We start from the raw sequence: 20739 nt of genomic DNA, 5'->3' as shown, positions 1-20739 counted from the left end.
AAAGACTTCATTGGCTGTAAAGTGCTTTGGAACGTCCCGAGGTCGTGAAAGGCGCTGGAGAAATGCGAGTCTTTCTTTTTCAGTTATTGAAGTCCCCCCCACCCAAGGGAACCAACGTGAGGGAGTAACCTTCTCGATTTTAATCTCACCAATCTACCTGCCACAATCACGCTACACTCACTACGTGCCATGTCTCAAATTGTAATGCAAAATATCCTGAGCACAAAAGCAGGGCTCGAGGGCGTTTCCGCTGCATTGTTGGAAGAGCCAACCTTTGGGTGAGCTGTTGAACCAGGGCCCTGTTTGCTTGCTGCTTGCTCACTGGCTGGTGTGTTTGCCCACATAGCTAGGGTCACCGCACTTCAAATGCAAATCGTTATACACCCAGCTTTCCAGAAGTTTCTGAGAGACAGGAAACTCTCGATTTACCGGCACCTAAATAACCAGAAATCTCTGTTAACCGGTAAAATTCAGGAGTAGGTTCAGGTAAGTTTTACTTCATATTAGTGGCCGTTCCTGGATCTGTGGCCGTGTAACCGGGGTTCCTGCACCTGTTACTAAGCAACAGGGACGCCTGGATCGTGTGGCCGGGGTTCCTGCACCTGTTGCTAAGCAACAGGGACGCCTGGATCTTGTGGCCGGGGTTCCTGCACCTGTTGCTAAGCAACAGGGACGCCTGGATCTGTTGCTGTGTACGGGGCTCTCGTACCTTTTACTATACCTCTCTGTAATCCGGACTTTTTGATAAACCGGCACCACGCCGGTCCCGTCGCTGCCGGAATAAAAGAGTTTCCTGTAGTCTCTCTTTTGGCCTTTACCTTTTAGCTTTTGGTGAGAGAGACAACCATTAGATTCCTCGATCGTCTGAAGTAGGGCATCTATTGTCTCCAGATCGCCTTCAAATATAGCATTGAACAGCTGAAGCCTGTACGTCTTGAATTTATGTTGATATCTTGACAAAAGAAGTCGAGCATTCAGTTTTCAATCAATCTCTTAACACTTTTGCTGTTTCCTAACTCCACCCCACCCCCACCCTCAAGAACACTGCTCCGTAGAGTGATGGGCTGTGGGTCCATGCCTCAGCTAGTAGTGCCGAAAGTAGCCTAGTGCTGATGGGACCAGAGGTTGTGAGTTCCAATCACATCAAGGCAAGTTGGGAAATTGAATTTAGTAAAATAACCACCAAAGTTGTAAAAACCCAACTAATATCCTTCAGGTAAGTGGAACCTCACCTGGACTCCAACCTGCTCTGGCCAACCCTCCATGTGATTGTTAGGGGTCACAGTCTCAGGATACAGGGTAAGACATTTAAGGCTGGGATGAGGAGGAATTTCTTCACTCAGAGGGTGGTGAACCTTTGGAATTCTCTATCCCAAAGGACGGTGGACGCTGAGACTTTGAGTATATTCAAGGCTGAGATCGATGGATTTTTGGGCAATGGGGATCGGGTGGGAAAGTGGAGTTGAGGTTGAAGATCAGCCATGATCTTATTGAATAGCGGAGCAGGCTCGAGGGGTCAAATGGCCTACTCCAATTCCTAGTTTTCATGTTGTTGTGAATCCAGCCCCACACGACATGATTGACTCTTAATTAGGGTGATCATGTAATTGGATGTCATGTGATCAGACCTCCAGGAGTATGTCAAACCAGAGTTGGGAACCCTACTCTTAATGCCCTCAGGGGCAACGGGGGAGGGGCAATAACTGGAGCACTGCCCACATCCTGAGAGCAAGTTAAAAATAAACTCCCCCACCTCCCCTCCCCCCACAGTGAGCTCCTGATTGCACCTGGATGGTGGCAAAGGACCTTCCCCACAGGAAGAGCTGAAAAGAAATTTGAGTCCCACTCCAGAGACTCAAGCACAAAACCGAGGCCGACACACCCAGTGCAGTACTGAGGGAGTGCCGCACTGTCGGAGGGGCAGTACTGAGGGAGCGCTGCACTGTCGCAAGGGCAGTACTGAGGGAGAGCTGCACTATGGGAGGGGCAGTACTGAGGGAGAGCTGCACTATGGGAGGGGCAGTACTGAGGGAGAGCTGCACTGTCAGAGAGTCAGTACTGAGGGTGTGCCGCACTGTCGGAGGGGCGGTACTGAAGGAGCGCCGCACTGTTGGAGGGGCAGTACTGAGGGAGAGCTGCACAGTCGCAAGGGCAGTACTAAGGGAGCGCTACACTGTCGGAGGGGCGGTAGTGAGGGAGCGCCGCAATGTCAGAGGGTCAGTACTGAGGGTGTGCTGCACTGTCGGAGGGGCAGTACTGAGGGAGCGCCGCACTGTCGGAGGGACAGTACTGAGGGAGCACCGCACTGTCGGAGGGGCAGTACTGAGGGAGCGCCGCACTGTCGGAGGGACAGTACGGGGGGAGCGCCGCACTGTTGGAGGGGCAGTACTGAGGGAGCGCCGCACTGTCGGAGGGGCAGTACTGAGGGAGCGCCGCACTGTCGGAGGGGCAGTACTGAGGGAGCGCCACACTGTCGGAGGGGCAGTACTGAGGGAGCGCCGCACTGTCAGAGGGGCAGTACTGAGGGAGCGCCACACTGTCGGAGGGGCAGTACTGAGGGAGCGCCGCACTGTCGGAGGGGCAGTACTAAGGGAGCGCTACACTGTCGGAGGGGCAGTACTGAGGGAGCGCTGCACTGTCAGAGGGGCAGTGCTAAGGGAGTGCTGCACAGTCGGAGGGGCAGTACTGAGGGAGTGCCGCACTGTCGGAGGGGCAGTACTGAGGGAGTGCTGCACTGTCGGAGGGGCAGTACTGAGGGAGTGTTGCACTGTTGGAGGGGCAGTACTGAGGGAGCGCCGCACTGTCGGAGGGGCAGTACTGAGGGAGCGCCTCACTGTCGGAGGGGCAGTACTGAGGGAGTGCTGCACTGTCAGACGGACAGTACGGGGGGAGCGCCGCACTGTCGGAGGGGCAGTACTGAGGGAGCGCCTCACTGTCGAAGGGGCAGTACTGAGGGAGCGCTGCACTGTCGGAGGGGCAGTACTGAGGGAGAGCCGCACTGTCGGTGGGTCAGTACTGAGGGAGCGCCGCACTGTCGGAGGGGCAGTACTGAGGGAGCACCGCACTGTCGGTGGGTCAGTACGGAGGGAGCGCCGCACTGTCGGTGGGTCAGTACTGAGGGAACGCCGCACTGTCGGAGGGGCCGTACTGTCGGAGGGGCAGTACTGAGGGAGCGCCGCACTGTCGGAGGGGCAGTACTGAGGGAGCACCGCACTGTCGGTGGGTCAGTACGGAGGGAGCGCCGCACTGTCGGTGGGTCAGTACTGAGGGAACGCCGCACTGTCGGAGGGGCCGTACTGTCGGAGGGGCAGTACTGAGGGAGCGCCGCACTGTCGGAGGGGCAGTACTGAGGGAGCGCCGCACTGTCCGAGGGGCAGTACTGAGGGAGCGGCGCACTGTCGGAGGGGCAGTACTGAGGGAGCGGCGCACTGTCGGAGGGGCCGCACTGTCGGAGGGGCAGTACTGAGGGAGCGGCGCACTGTCGGAGGGGCAGTACTGAGGGAGCACCGCACTGTCGGTGGGTCAGTACTGAGGGAGCGCCGCACTGTCGGAGGGGCAGTGCTGAGGGAGCACTGCACTGTCGGAGGGGCAATACTGAGGGAGCGCCGCGCTGTCGGAGGGGCAGTACTGAGGGAGCGCCGCACTGTCGGAGGGGCAGTACTGAGGGAGCGCCGCACTGTCGGAGGGGCAGTAGTGAGGGAGGGCCACACTGTCGGAGGGGCAGTACTGAGGGAGCACCGCACTGTCGGAGGGGCAGTACTGAGGGAGGGCCGCACTGTCGGAGGGGCAGTCCTGAGGGAGGGCCACACTATCGGAGTGGCAGTACTGAGGGAGCACCGCACTGTCGGTGGGTCAGTACTGAGGGAGCACCGCACTGTCGGAGGGGCTGTACTGAGGGAGTGCCGCACTGTCGGAGGGGCAGCACTGAGGGAGCACCGCACTGTCGGTGGGTCAGTACGGAGGGAGCGCCGCACTGTCGGTGGGTCAGTACTGAGGGAACGCCGCACTGTCGGAGGGGCCGTACTGTCGGAGGGGCAGTACTGAGGGAGCGCCGCACTGTCGGAGGGGCAGTACTGAGGGAGCGCCGCACTGTCCGAGGGGCAGTACTGAGGGAGCGGCGCACTGTCGGAGGGGCAGTACTGAGGGAGCGGCGCACTGTCGGAGGGGCCGCACTGTCGGAGGGGCAGTACTGAGGGAGCGGCGCACTGTTGGAGGGGCAGTACTGAGGGAGCACCGCACTGTCGGTGGGTCAGTACTGAGGGAGCGCTGCACTGTCGGAGGGGCAGTGCTGAGGGAGCACTGCACTGTCGGAGGGGCAATACTGAGGGAGCGCCGCGCTGTCAGAGGGGCAGTACTGAGGGAGCGCCGCACTGTCGGAGGGGCAGTACTGAGGGAGCGCCGCACTGTCGGAGGGGCAGTAGTGAGGGAGGGCCACACTGTCGGAGGGGCAGTACTGAGGGAGCACCGCACTGTCGGAGGGGCAGTACTGAGGGAGGGCCGCACTGTCGGAGGGGCAGTCCTGAGGGAGGGCCACACTATCGGAGTGGCAGTACTGAGGGAGCACCGCACTGTCGGTGGGTCAGTACTGAGGGAGCACCGCACTGTCGGAGGGGCTGTACTGAGGGAGCGCCGCACTGTCGGAGGGGCAGTACTGAGGGAGCACCGCACTGTCGGTGGGTCAGTACTGAGGGAGCACCGCACTGTCGGAGGGGCTGTACTGACGGAGCGCCGCACTGTCGGAGGGGCAGTACTGAGGTAGTGCCGCACTGTCAGTGGGTCAGTACTGAGGGAGCGCCGCACTGTCGGAGGGGCAGTACTGAGGGAGCGGCGCACTGTCAGAGGGGCAGTACTGAGGGAGCGCCGCACTGTTGGAGGGGCAGTACTGAGGGAGCGCTGCACTGTCGGTGGGTCAGTACTGAGGGAGCGCCGCACTGTCGGAGGGGCAGTGCTGAGGGAGCACCGCACTGTCGGAGGGGCAGTACTGAGGGAGCGGCGCACTGTCGGAGGGGCAGTACTGAGGGAGCGGCGCACTGTCGGAGGGGCAGTACTGAGGGAGGGCCGCACTGTCGGAGGGGCAGTCCTGAGGGAGGGCCACACTGTCGGAGGGGCAGTACTGAGGGAGCACCGCACTGTCGGTGGGTCAGTACTGAGGGAGCACCGCACTGTCGGAGGGGCAGTACTGAGGGAGCGGCGCACTGTCAGAGGTGCCGTCTTTCAGATGAGACGTTAATCCGAGGCCCCGTCTGCTCTTAGGTGGACGTGTCCCATGGCACTATTTGAAGAAGAGCAGGGGAGTTCTCCCGGTGTCCTGGCCAATATTTATCCCTTAATCACTTAAAAAACCAGATGATTTGGTCTTTTATCTTATTGTTTTTGTGGGATCTTGCTGTGCGCAAATGGCCCAAGTTTCCCTACAGCACAACAGTGCCTACACTTCAAAATGTACTTCATTGGCTGTAAAGCGCTTTGGGACGATCTGTCCTGAGGTGGTGAAAGGCACTATAGAAATGCACGTTCTTTCATTCTGTTCTGTCCCTCCTAAACAAATATAATAACCCGAGATGTTTCATCTGCGCTGATCGCAAGTTTTTCCTTCAGCAACAATATTGGTGACAGTGCCAGAGAATTAAGGGCGGTCCTCACCTCCTGACTCCATCCGGTGCGTCTTCCTCCTCGACGGGCGATGCACCTTCGCCACTGCTCAATCCCGCCACGGGTTTCACGAAACAATAAATCAGACTTTCAATGTTCTTCCACAGGCTGTAATGTGAATGGAAGATCAGAGCAGAACACCTATCCTCTCATCTCTGGGGCTGAGCTTGAAGCAGAAACGCTGCATATTCAGCAATGATGATGCTAAGCCGGGAGGCAGAGTAAGTCGTGCAGGCGGGAGCAGCTACTTATAAAGGGACATCGACAGATTACACGAGCGGACAGAACCGTGGCAAATGGAGGTCAATGTGGGGAAGTGGGTGGACATCTGCTTTGGACCCCAGAAAGCTAAATTGAACCCAATAGATGGAACAAAATATATCGGCCTGAGATGAGGAGGAATTTCTTCACTCAGTGGGTGGTGAATCTTTGGAATTCTCTGCCCCAGAGGGCTGTGGAGGCTCAGTCATTGAGTATATTCAAGGCTGAGATCGATAGATTTTTGGACTCTAGGGGAATCGAGGGATATGGGGACCGGGCAGTCGAAGATCAGCCATGATTTTATTGAATGGCGGAGCAGGCTCGAGGGGCCACATGGCCGACTCCTGCTCCTAATTACTATGTTCTTACAGTATATAGAACCTAATAGATAGAATTGAACCAAAGAAATAGAACCTGATATATATGGGGCGATTATGTGATCCCAATGAACCCAAATCAGAGAAGCCAACAGACAGAACCCAGTAGACATAATGTACATAAGAAGGTAATGACTATCGTATAGAGGTAGGAGTGGAATGGTACCTGACTGTTTTATTTGACTTATTTTGACAAGTTAGAAGAACACAATCATCTTTCACCAACTTCACCTCTTCAGGAGGTTTACTTGGCCTGTGAAATGTAATAAGAGATCAGCATTGGTCTGTCTGATGGTATGCAGAGACTCCTGTCAACTTACACAACACTGGCTAGATCTGCTCGTATGTTTATTGATAATGTTCAAAGTAATTAATAACATGTCATTTATCAACAAACATCTATTAGAGTAAAAAATGAGCTCAATGCTACGGAATCCTTATTTGTCATTGGATATTCTGAGTGAAAAATACACCCAGGGATTGGACAGTGAGAGAGAGAAACACCAAGGGGGAAAATCCGGTAGCGCCCCATTTGGGGCGCCATTACTGGCCGTGCGCAAAGTTTAGCGCCTGGCGCTAATTATCGCCTCCGACAGCAAACTTGGCTTTTATTGCCCCTGGAGGTGATTGGAGCGCTAAATCAGGCGCTACACACCTCTCTTAAGGCGCTAAGGCCGAGGAGCGAGGCGTTACCTCACAGCACTGACGAAGCTCATGTGATGTCAGTCAGCAGTGGAACACAGACACACTGCCACCGGCCAATTCTTAAAGGGGAGTTCTGACGAAAGGTCATTGACCTGAAACGTTAAATCTGTTTCTCTCTTCACAGGTGATGTTTGACCTGCTGAGTTTCTCCTGCATTTTCTGTTTTTATCTTAAAGGGGAGGGTTGATCTTGCTCTCCATCCACATCCTGCTCATTGCAGCCTTGAATCTCAGCCTGGAGAGACCTGTACATCAAATCTGCTGGAAAGAACAATAGAGAGACCCAGGGGAAGAGCTCAGAGTACAGCCCCCACAGTCTCTTCTAAATCGATACAAGGAAGGGTAAATCAAAATGAACCTGCAAAGTGCTGCTCAGTACCCAAAACTCCTTCACACAGCGTTGAATCTCTCCAGAAGTCTCTCTCTCTCTCTGTCTCTCTCAGAATGTGTGGTGCAAAAATGTCACAGACAAAAAAAGGCAGGAAGTGGTCGCCTTTAAATAGCGCTCCCCTAGTCCCTTTCTGACAGCATAACGCTCCCCTCAACCTGTTGTTGCTAGCGGCAGGCGGTAAGGCAGGGGGCGCCACTCAATATCCGGTCCGGGGCGCTACCGGGGCGTTGCGCACTCGACTGACGTCACGATCTGCCGGCGCAGGAGATCGTGGCGGTAGTGTATAGCGCCGCCGCAAAATGTCCGGGCAATTTTGCGAGAGGCGCAAACATCGCCGCGCCCGGGCACTAGTTGCGTTGTGCCCCACTTAGCGCCCTCTTAAGGCGCTAATGGCTGGCGCAAACAACTGAATGTTTCCCTCCAAGGGTTTGAGGGAGATGGAGGGAGACATTGAGGTTTTAGAGATAGAGGGGTAGACGCACTGAGGGTTTGGAGTTGGACAGAAAGACTCAATGAAGGAGTGTAGATGGAGAGAAGGACACAATGGAGGAATGTAGATGGAGAGAAGGACACAATGGAGGAATGTAGATGGAGAGAAGGACACAATGAAGGAGTGTAGATGGAGAGAAGGACACAATGGAGGAATGCAGATGGAGAGAAGGACACAATGCAGGAATGTAGATGGAGAGAAGGACACAATGAAGGAATGTAGATGGAGAGAAGGACACAATGGAGGAATGTAGATGGAGAGAAGGACACAATGAAGGAATGTAGATGGAGAGAAGGACACAATGGAGGTGTGTAGATGGAGAGAAGGACACAATGAAGGAATGTAGATGGAGAGAAGGACACAATGGAGGAATGTAGATGGAGAGAAGGACACAATGGAGGAATGTAGATGGAGAGAAGGACACAATGGAGGAATGTAGATGGAGAGAAGGACACAATGGAGGAATGTAGATGGAGAGAAGGACATAATGGAGGAATGTAGATGGAGAGAAGGACACAATGAAGGAATGTAGATGGAGAGAAGGACACAATGGAGGAATGTAGATGGAGAGAAGGACACAATGGAGGAATGTAGATGGAGAGAAGGACACAATGAAGGAATGTAGATGGAGAGAAGGACACAATGGAGGAGTGCAGGTGGAGAGAAGGACACAATGGAGGAATGTAGACGGAGAGAAGGACACAATGGAGGAATGTAGATGGAGAGAAGGACACAATGGAGGAATGTAGATGGAGAGAAGGACACAATGGAGGAATGTAGATGGAGAGAAGGACACAATGGAGGAATGTAGATGGAGAGGAGGACACAATGAAGGAGTGTAGATGGAGAGAAGGACACAATGAAGGAATGTAGATGGAGAGAAGGACACAATGGAGGAATGTAGATGGAGAGAAGGACACAATGGAGGAATGTAGATGGAGAGAAGGACACAATGGAGGAATGTAGATGGAGAGAAGGACACAATGAAGGAATGTAGCTGGAGAGAAGGACACAATGAAGGAATGTAGACGGAGAGAAGGACACAATGGAGGAATGTAGATGGAGAGAAGGACACAATGGAGGAATGTAGATGGAGAGAAGGACACAATAAAGGAATGTAGCTGGAGAGAAGGACACAATGAAGGAATGTAGACGGAGAGAAGGACACAATGGAGGAATGTAGATGGAGAGAAGGACACAATGGAAGAATGTAGATGGAGAGAAGGACACAATGGAGGAATGTAGATGGAGAGAAGGACAAATTGGAGGAATGTAGATGGAGAGAAGGACACAATGAAGGAATGTAGCTGGAGAGAAGGACACAATGAAGGAATGTAGACGGAGAGAAGGACACAATGGAGGAATGTAGATGGAGAGAAGGACACAATGGAGGAATGTAGATGGAGAGAAGGACACAATGAAGGAATGTAGACGGAGAGAAGGACACAATGGAGGAGTGTCGATGGAGAGAAGGACACAATGGAGGAATGTAGATGGAGAGAAGGACACAATGGAGGAATGTAGATGGAGAGAAGGACACAATGAAGGAATGTAGATGGAGAGAAGGACACAATGGAGGAATGTAGATGGAGAGAAGGACACAATGGAGGAATGTAGATGGAGAGAAGGACACAATGGAGGAATGTAAAGGAAAGAAGGACACAATGGAGGAATGTAGATGGAGAGAAGGACACAATGGAGGAATGTGGATGGAGAGAAGGACACAATGAAGGAGTGTAGATGGAGAGAAGGACACAATGGAGGAATGCAGATGGAGAGAAGGACACAATGAAGGAATGTAGATGGAGAGAAGGACACAATGGAGGAATGTAGATGGAGAGAAGGACACAATGAAGGAGTGTAGATGGAGAGAAGGACACAATGGAGGAATGTTGATGGAGAGAAGGACACAATGAACGAGTGTAGATGGAGAGAAGGACACAATGAAGGAGTGTAGATGGAGAGAAGGACACAATGGAGGAGTGTAGATGGAGAGAAGGACACAATGAAGGAATGTAGTTGGAGAGAAGGACACAATGAAGGAGTGTAGATGGAGAGAAGGACACAATGAAGGAATGTAGATGGAGAGAAGGACACAATCAAGGAATGTAGATGGAGAGAAGGACACAATGGAGGAATGTAGATGGAGAGAAGGACACAATGGAGGAGTGTAGATGGAGAGAAGGACACAATGAAGGAATGTAGATGGAGAGAAGGACACAATGGAGGAATGTAGATGGAGAGAAGGACACAATGGAGGAATGTAGATGGAGAGAAGGACACAATGGAGGAATGTAGATGGAGAGAAGGACACAATGAAGGAATGTAGATGGAGAGAAGGACACAATGGAGGAATGTAGGTGGGGAGAAGGACACAATGAAGGAGTGTAGATGGAGAGAAGGACACAATGGAGGAATGCAGATGGAGAGAAGGACTCAATGAAGGAATGTAGATGGAGAGAAGGACACAATGAAGGAATGTAGATGGAGAGAAGGACACAATGGAGGAATGTAGATGAGAGAAGGACACAATGGAGGAGTGTAGATGGAGAGAAGGACACAATGAAGGAATGCAGATGGAGAGAAGGACACAATGGAGGAATGTAGATGGAGAGAAGGACACAATGGAGGAATGTAGATGGAGAGAAGGACACAATGGAGGAATGTAGATGGAGAGAAGGACACAATGGAGGAATGGAGATGGAGAGAAGGACACAATGGAGGAGTGTAGATGGAGAGAAGGACACAATGGAGGAATGTAGATGGAGAGAAGGACACAATGGAGGAATGGAGATGGAGAGAAGGACACAATGGAGGAGTGTAGATGGAGAGAAGGACACAATGGAGGAATGGAGATGGAGAGAAGGACACAATGGAGGAGTGTAGATGGAGAGAAGGACACAATGGAGGAGTATAGATGGAGAGAAGGACACAATGGAGCAATGTAGATGGAGAGAAGGACACAATGGAGGAATGGAGATGGAGAGAAGGACACAATGGAGGAGTGTAGATGGAGAGAAGGACACAATGGAGGAATGTAGATGGAGAGAAGGACACAATGGAGGAATGGAGATGGAGAGAAGGACACAATGGAGGAGTGTAGATGGAGAGAAGGACACAATGGAGGAATGTAGATGGAGAGAAGGACACAATGGAGGAATGTAGATGGAGAGAAGGACACAATGAAGGAATGTAGATGGAGAGAAGGACACAATGGAGGAATGGAGATGGAGAGAAGGACACAATGGAGGAGTGTAGATGGAGAGAAGGACACAATGGAGGAATGTAGATGGAGAGAAGGACACAATGGAGGAATGGAGATGGAGAGAAGGACACAATGGAGGAGTGTAGATGGAGAGAAGGACACAATGGAGGAATGGAGATGGAGAGAAGGACACAGTGGAGGAGTGTAGATGGAGAGAAGGACACAATGGAGGAGTGTAGATGGAGAGAAGGACACAATGGAGGAATGGAGATGGAGAGAAGGACACAATGGAGGAGTGTAGATGGAGAGAAGGACACAATGGAGGAATGTAGATGGAGAGAAGGACACAATGGAGGAATGGAGATGGAGAGAAGGACACAATGGAGGAGTGTAGATGGAGAGAAGGACACAATGGAGGAATGTAGATGGAGAGAAGGACACAATGGAGGAATGTAGATGGAGAGAAGGACACAATGAAGGAATGTAGATGGAGAGAAGGACACAATGGAGGAATGGAGATGGAGAGAAGGACACAATGGAGGAGTGTAGATGGAGAGAAGGACACAAAGGAGGAATGTAGATGGAGAGAAGGACACAATGGAGGAATGGAGATGGAGAGAAGGACACAATGGAGGAGTGTAGATGGAGAGAAGGACACAATGGAGGAATGGAGATGGAGAGAAGGACACAGTGGAGGACTGTAGATGGAGAGAAGGACACAATGGAGGAGTGTAGATGGAGAGAAGGACACAATGGAGGAATGTAGATGGAGAGAAGGACACAATGGAGGAATGGAGATGGAGAGAAGGACACAATGGAGGAGTGTAGATGGAGAGAAGGACACAATGGAGGAATGTAGATGGAGAGAAGGACACAATGGAGGAATGGAGATGGAGAGAAGGACAAAATGGAGGAGTGTAGATGGAGAGAAGGACACAATGGAGGAATGTAGATGGAGAGAAGGACACAATGGAGGAATGGAGATGGAGAGAAGGACACAATGGAGGAATGTAGATGGAGAGAAGGACACAATGAAGGAATGTAGATGGAGAGAAGGACACAATGGAGGAGTGTAGATGGAGAGAAGGACACAATGGAGGAATGTAGATGGAGAGAAGGACACAATGAAGGAATGTAGACGGAGAGAAGGACACAATGGAGGAAAGTAGATGGAGAGAAGGACACAATGGAGGAATGTAGATGGAGAGAAGGACACAATGAAGGAATGTAGACGGAGAGAAGGACACAATGGAGGAGTGGAGATGGAGAGAAGGACACAATGGAGGAATGTAGATGGAGAGAAGGACACAATGGAGGAATGTAGATGGAGAGAAGGACACAATGAAGGAATGTAGAAGGAGAGAAGGACACAATGGAGGAATGCAGATGGAGAGAAGGACACAATGGAGGAATGTAGATGGAGAGAAGGACACAATGGAGGAATGTACATGGAGAGAAGGACACAATGGAGGAATGTAGATGGAGAGAAGGACACAATGGAGGAATGTAGATGAAGAGAAGGACACAATGAAGGAGTGTAGATGGAGAGAAGGACACAATGGAGGAATGCAGATGGAGAGAAGGACACAATGAAGGAATGTAGATGGAGAGAAGGGCACAATGGAGGAATGTAGATGGAGAGAAGGACACAATGAAGGAGTGTAGATGGAGAGAAGGACACAATGGAGGAATGTAGATGGAGAGAATGACACAATGAAGGAGTGTAGATGGAGAGAAGGACACAATGAAGGAGTGTAGATGGAGAGAAGGACACAATGGAGGAGTGTAGATGGAGAGAAGGACACAATGAAGGAATGTAGATGGAGAGAAGGACACAATGAAGGAGTGTAGATGGAGAGAAGGACACAATGAAGGAATGTAGATGGAGATAAGGACACAATGAAGGAATGTAGATGGAGAGAAGGACACAATGGAGGAATGTAGATGGAGAGAAGGACACAATGGAGGAGTGTAGATGGAGAGAAGGACACAATGAAGGAAGGTAGATGGAGAGAAGGACACAATGGAGGAATGTAGATGGAGAGAAGGACACAATGGAGGAATGTAGATGGAGAGAAGGACACAATGGAGGAATGTAGATGGAGAGAAGAACACAATGGAGGAATGTAGATGGAGAGAAGGACACAATGGAGGAATGTAGATGGAGAGAAGGACACAATGAAGGAATGTAGATGGAGAGAAGGACACAATGGAGGAATGGAGATGGAGAGAAGGACACAATGGAGGAGTGTAGATGGAGAGAAGGACAGAATGGAGGAATGTAGATGGAGAGAAGGACACAATGGAGGAATGGAGATGGAGAGAAGGACACAATGGAGGAGTGTAGATGGAGAGAAGGACACAATGGAGGAATGGAGATGGAGAGAAGGACACAAAGGAGGAGTGTAGATGGAGAGAAGGACACAATGGAGGAGTATAGATGGAGAGAAGGACACAATGGAGCAATGTCGATGGAGAGAAGGACACAATGGAGGAATGGAGATGGAGAGAAGGACACAATGGAGGAGTGTAGATGGAGAGAAGGACACAATGGAGGAATGTAGATGGAGAGAAGGACACAATGGAGGAATGGAGATGGAGAGAAGGACACAATGGAGGAGTGTAGATGGAGAGAAGGACACAATGGAGGAATGTAGATGGAGAGAAGGACACAATGGAGGAATGGAGATGGAGAGAAGGACACAATGGAGGAATGTAGATGGAGAGAAGGGCACAATGAAGGAATGTAGATGGAGAGAAGGACACAATGGAGGAGTGTAGATGGAGAGAAGGACACAATGGAGGAATGTAGATGGAGAGAAGGACACAATGGAGGAGTGTAGATGGAGAGAAGGACAAAATGGAGGAATGTAGATGGAGAGAAGGACACAATGGAGGAATGGAGATGGAGAGAAGGACACAATGGAGGAGTGTAGATGGAGAGAAGGACACAATGGAGGAATGGAGATGGAGAGAAGGACACAATGGAGGAATGGAGATGGAGAGAAGGACACAATGGAGGAGTGTAGATGGAGAGAAGGACACAATGGAGGAATGTAGATGGAGAGAAGGACACAATGGAGGAATGTAGATGGAGAGAAGGACACAATGGAGGAATGGAGATGGAGAGAAGGACACAATGGAGGAGTGTAGATGGAGAGAAGGACACAATGGAGGAATGTAGATGGAGAGAAGGACACAATGGAGGAATGGAGATGGAGAGAAGGACACAATGGAGGAATGTAGATGGAGAGAAGGGCACAATGAAGGAATGTAGATGGAGAGAAGGACACAATGGAGGAGTGTAGATGGAGAGAAGGACACAATGGAGGAATGTAGATGGAGAGAAGGACACAATGGAGGAGTGTAGATGGAGAGAAGGACAAAATGGAGGAATGTAGATGGAGAGAAGGACACAATGGAGGAGTGTAGATGGAGAGAAGGACACAATGGAGGAATGTAGATGGAGAGAAGGACACAATGGAGGAATGTAGATGGAGAGAAGGACACAATGGAGGAATGTAGATGGAGAGAAGGACACAATGGAGGAATGTAGATGGAGAGAAGGACACAATGAAGGAATGTAGCTGGAGAGAAGGACACAATGAAGGAATGTAGACGGAGAGAAGGACACAATGGAGGAATGTAAATGGAGAGAAGGACACAATGGAGGAATGTAGATGGAGAGAAGGACAAAATGAAGGAATGTAGACGGAGAGAAGTACACAATGGAGGAGTGTAGATGGAGAGAAGGACACAATGGAGGAATGTAGATGGAGAGAAGGACACAATGGAGGAATGTAGATGGAGAGAAGGACACAATGAAGGAATGTAGATGGAGAGAAGGACACAATGGAGGAATGTAGATGGAGAGAAGGACACAATGGAGGAATGTAGATGGAGAGAAGGACACAATGGAGGAATGTAGATGGAGAGAAGGACACAATGAAGGAGTGTAGATGGAGAGAAGGACACAATGGAGGAATGCAGATGGAGAGAAGGACACAATGAAGGAATGTAGATGGAGAGAAGGACACAATGGAGGAATGTAGATGGAGAGAAGGACACAATGAAGGAGTGTAGATGGAGAGAAGGACACAATGAAGGAGTGTAGATGGAGAGAAGGACACAATGGAGGAGTGTAGATGGAGAGAAGGACACAATGAAGGAATGTAGATGGAGAGAAGGACACAATGAAGGAGTGTAGATGGAGAGTAGGACACAATGAAGGAATGTAGATGGAGAGAAGGACACAATGAAGGAATGTAGATGGAGAGAAGGACACAATGGAGGAATGTAGATGCAGAGAAGGACACAATGGAGGAGTGTAGATGGAGAGAAGGACACAATGAAGGAATGTAGATGGAGAGAAGGACACAATGGAGGAATGTAGATGGAGACAAGGACACAATGGAGGAATGTAGATGGAGAGAAGGACACAATGGAGGAATGTAGATGGAGAGAAGGACACAATGGAGGAATGTAGATGGAGAGAAGGACACAATGGAGGAATGTAGATGGGGAGAAGGACACAATGAAGGAGTGTAGATGGAGAGAAGGACACAATGGAGGAATGCAGATGGAGAGAAGGACACAATGAAGGAATGCAGATGGAGAGAAGGACACAATGGAGGAATGTAGATGGAGAGAAGGACACAATGAAGGAGTGTAGATGGAGAGAAGGACACAATGGAGGAATGTAGATGGAGAGAAGGACACAATGAAGGAGTGTAGATGGAGAGAAGGACACAATGAAGGAGTGTAGATGGAGAGAAGGACACAATGGAGGAGTGTAGATGGAGAGAAGGACACAATGAAGGAATGTAGATGGAGAGAAGGACACAATGAAGGAGTGCAGATGGAGCGAAGGACACAATGAAGGAATGTAGATGGAGAGAAGGACACAATGAAGGAATGTAGATGGAGAGAAGGACACAATGGAGGAATGTAGATGGAGAGAAGGACACAATGGAGGAGTGTAGATGGAGAGAAGGACACAATGAAGGAATGTAGATGGAGAGAAGGACACAATGGAGGAATGTAGATGGAGAGAAGGACACAATGGAGGAATGTAGATGGAGAGAAGGACACAATGGAGGAATGTAGATGGAGAGAAGGACACAATGGAGGAATGTAGATGGAGAGAAGGACACAAGGGAGGAATGTAGATGGAGAGAAGGACACAATGAAGGAATGCAGATGGAGAGAAGGACACAATGGTGGAATGGATATGGAGAGCAGGACACAATGGAGGAGTGTAGATGGAGAGAAGGACACAATGGAGGAATGTAGATGGAGAGAAGGACACAATGGAGGAATGGAGATGGAGAGAAGGACACAATGGAGGAATGTAGATGGAGAGAAGGACACAATGGAGGAATGCAGATGGAGAGAAGGATACAATGGAGGAGTGTAGATGGAGAGAAGGACACAATGGAGGAGTGTAGATGGAGAGAAGGACACAATGGAGGAATGTAGATGGAGAGAAGGACACAATGGCGGAATGGAGATGCAGAGAAGGACACAATGGAGGAGTGTAGATGGAGAGAAGGACACAATGGAGGAATGTAGATGGAGAGAAGGACACAATGGAGGAATGGAGATGGAGAGAAGGACACAATGGAGGAGTGTAGATGGAGAGAAGGACACCATGGAGGAATGTAGATGGAGAGAAGGACACAATGGAGGAATGGAGATGGAGAGAAGGACACAATGGAGGAATGTAGATGGAGAGAAGGACACAATGAAGGAATGTAGATGGAGAGAAGGACACAATGGAGCAGTGTAGATGGAGAGAAGGACACAATGAAGGAGTGTAGATGGAGAGAAGGACACAATGGAGGAATGTAGATGGAGAGAAGGACACAATGAAGGAGTGTAGATGGAGAGAAGGACACAATGGAGGAATGTAGATGGAGAGAAGGACACAATGAAGGAGTGTAGATGGAGAGAAGGACACAATGAAGGAGTGTAGATGGAGAGAAGGACACAATGGAGGAGTGTAGATGGAGAGAAGGACACAATGAAGGAATGTAGATGGAGAGAAGGACACAATGAAGGAGTGCAGATGGAGCGAAGGACACAATGAAGGAATGTAGATGGAGAGAAGGACACAATGAAGGAATGTAGATGGAGAGAAGGACACAATGGAGGAATGTAGATGGAGAGAAGGACACAATGGAGGAGTGTAGATGGAGAGAAGGACACAATGAAGGAATGTAGATGGAGAGAAGGACACAATGGAGGAATGTAGATGGAGAGAAGGACACAATGGAGGAATGTAGATGGAGAGAAGGACACAATGGAGGAATGTAGATGGAGAGAAGGACACAATGGAGGAATGTAGATGGAGAGAAGGACACAAGGGAGGAATGTAGATGGAGAGAAGGACACAATGAAGGAATGCAGATGGAGAGAAGGACACAATGGTGGAATGGATATGGAGAGAAGGACACAATGGAGGAGTGTAGATGGAGAGAAGGACACAATGGAGGAATGTAGATGGAGAGAAGGACACAATGGAGGAATGGAGATGGAGAGAAGGACACAATGGAGGAATGTAGATGGAGAGAAGGACACAATGGAGGAATGCAGATGGAGAGAAGGATACAATGGAGGAGTGTAGATGGAGAGAAGGACACAATGGAGGAGTGTAGATGGAGAGAAGGACACAATGGAGGAATGTAGATGGAGAGAAGGACACAATGGCGGAATGGAGATGCAGAGAAGGACACAATGGAGGAGTGTAGATGGAGAGAAGGACACAATGGAGGAATGTAGATGGAGAGAAGGACACAATGGAGGAATGGAGATGGAGAGAAGGACACAATGGAGGAGTGTAGATGGAGAGAAGGACACCATGGAGGAATGTAGATGGAGAGAAGGACACAATGGAGGAATGGAGATGGAGAGAAGGACACAATGGAGGAATGTAGATGGAGAGAAGGACACAATGAAGGAATGTAGATGGAGAGAAGGACACAATGGAGCAGTGTAGATGGAGAGAAGGACACAATGGAGGAATGTAGATGGAGAGAAGGACACAATGAAGGAATGTAGACGGAGAGAAGGACACAATAGAGGAATGTAGATGGAGAGAAGGACACAATGGAGGAATGTAGATGGAGAGAAGGACACAATGAAGGAATGTAGACGGAGAGAAGGACACAATGGAGGAGTGGAGATGGAGAGAAGGACACAATGGAGGAATGTAGATGGAGAGAAGGACACAATGGAGGAATGTAGATGGACAGAAGGACACAATGGAGGAATGTAGATGGAGAGAAGGACACAATGGAGGAATGTAGATGGAGAGAAGGACACAATGGAGGAATGTAGATGGAGAGAAGGACACAATGGAGGAATGTAAATGGAGAGAAGGACACAATGGAGGAATGTAGATGGAGAGAAGTACGCAATGGAGGAATGCAGATGGAGAGAAGGACACAATGAAGGAGTGTAGATGGAGAGAAGGACACAATGGAGGAATGCAGATGGAGAGAAGGACACAATGAAGGAATGTAGATGGAGAGAAGGACACAATGGAGGAATGTAGATGGAGAGAAGGACACAATGAAGGAGTGTAGATGGAGAGAAGGACACAATGGAGGAATGTAGATGGAGAGAAGGACACAATGAAGGAGTGTAGATGGAGAGAAGGACACAATGAAGGAGTGTAGATGGAGAGAAGGACACAATGGAGGAGTGTAGATGGAGAGAAGGACACAATGAAGGAGTGTAGATGGAGAGAAGGACACAATGAAGGAGTGTAGATGGAGAGAAGGACACAATGAAGGAATGGAGATGGAGAGAAGGACACAATGAAGGAATGTAGATGGAGAGAAGGACACAATGGAGGAATGTAGATGGAGAGAAGGACACAATGGAGGAGTGTAGATGGAGAGAAGGACACAATGAAGGAATGTAGATGGAGAGAAGGACACAATGGAGGAATGTAGATGGAGAGAAGGACACAATGGAGGAATGTAGATGGAGAGAAGGACACAATGGAGGAATGTAGATGGAGAGAAGGACACAATGGAGGAATGTAGATGGAGAGAAGGACACAATGGAGGAATGTAGATGGAGAGAAGGACACAATGAAGGAATGTAGATGGAGAGAAGGACACAATGGAGGAATGGAGATGGAGAGAAGGACACAATGGAGGAGTGTAGATGGAGAGAAGGACACAATGCAGGAATGTAGATGGAGAGAAGGACACAATGGAGGAATGGAGATGGAGAGAAGGACACAATGGAGGAGTGTAGATGGAGAGAAGGACACAATGGAGGAATGGAGATGGAGAGAAGGACACAATGGAGGAGTGTAGATGGAGAGAAGGACACAATGGAGGAGTATAGCTGGAGAGAAGGACACAATGGAGCAATGTAGATGGAGGGAAGGACACAATGGAGGAATGGAGATGGAGAGAAGGACACAATGGAGGAGTGTAGATGGAGAGAAGGACACAATGGAGGAATGTAGATGGAGAGAAGGACACAATGGAGGAATGGAGATGGAGAGAAGGACACAATGGAGGAGTGTAGATGGAGAGAAGGACACAATGGAGGAATGTAGATGGAGAGAAGGACACAATGGAGGAATGGAGATGGAGAGAAGGACACAATGGAGGAATGTAGATGGAGAGAAGGACACAATGAAGGAATGTAGATGGAGAGAAGGACACAATGGAGGAGTGTAGATGGAGAGAAGGACACATTGGAGGAATGTAGATGGAGAGAAGGACACAATGGAGGAGTGTAGATGGAGAGAAGGACACAATGGAGGAATGTAGATGGAGAGAAGGACACAATGGAGGAGTGTAGATGGAGAGAAGGACACAATGGAGGAATGTAGATGGAGAGAAGGACACAATGGAGGAATGTAGAGGGAGAGAAGGACACAATGGAGGAATGTAGATGGAGAGAAGGACACAATGGAGGAATGTAGACGGAGAGAAGGACACAATGAAGGAATGTAGATGGAGAGAAGGACACAATGGAGGAATGTAGACGGAGAGAAGGACACAATGAAGGAATGTAGATGGAGAGAAGGACACAATGGAGGAATGTAGATGGAGAGAAGGACACAATGAAGGAGTGTAGATGGAGAGAAGGACACAATGGAGGAATGTAGATGGAGAGAAGGACACAATGAAGGAGTGTAGATGGAGAGAAGGACACAATGGAGGAATGTAGATGGAGAGAAGGACACAATGGAGGAGTGTAGATGGAGAGAAGGACACAATGGAGGAATGTAGATGGAGAGAAGGACACAATGAAGGAGTGTAGATGGAGAGAAGGACACAATGGAGGAATGTAGATGGAGAGAAGGACACAATGAAGGAATGTAGATGGAGAGAAGGGCACAATGGAGGAGTGTAGATGGAGAGAAGGACACAATGGAGGAATGTAGATGGAGAGAAGGACACAATGGAGGAGTGTAGACGGAGAGAAGGACACAATGAAGGAATGTAGATGGAGAGAAGGACACAATGGAGGAATGTAGATGGAGAGAAGGACACAATGGAGGAATGTAGATGGAGAGAAGGACACAATGAAGGAATGTAGATGGAGAGAAGGACACAATGGAGGAGTGTAGATGGAGAGAAGGACACAATGGAGGAATGTAGATGGAGAGAAGGACACAATGGAGGAAA

General features: G+C 49.7%; 1 protein-coding gene across 1 annotated transcript in view; it reads right to left on the bottom strand.

Moving 5' to 3' along the window:
* LOC147102281 (uncharacterized) overlaps positions 1-20739 on the bottom strand; it is a 70785-nt gene that overhangs the window by 2960 nt on the left and 47086 nt on the right. Inside the window, exons 6-8 of the mRNA XM_085965111.1 lie at positions 6457-6543; positions 5644-5760; positions 552-952 (exon numbers count right to left, since the gene is read on the bottom strand). Coding sequence (XP_085821237.1) covers positions 552-952; positions 5644-5760; positions 6457-6543 — 605 coding nt within the window. The remainder of the gene's footprint in view (positions 1-551; positions 953-5643; positions 5761-6456; positions 6544-20739) is intronic.

This window comes from Somniosus microcephalus, chromosome 22 (assembly GCF_052327205.1).
Source record: "Somniosus microcephalus isolate GS21.2 chromosome 22, FLI_Smic_1.0, whole genome shotgun sequence".
NCBI classification, from domain to species: domain Eukaryota; kingdom Metazoa; phylum Chordata; class Chondrichthyes; order Squaliformes; family Somniosidae; genus Somniosus; species Somniosus microcephalus.
This window is presented reverse-complemented; position numbering and strand designations above follow the sequence as displayed.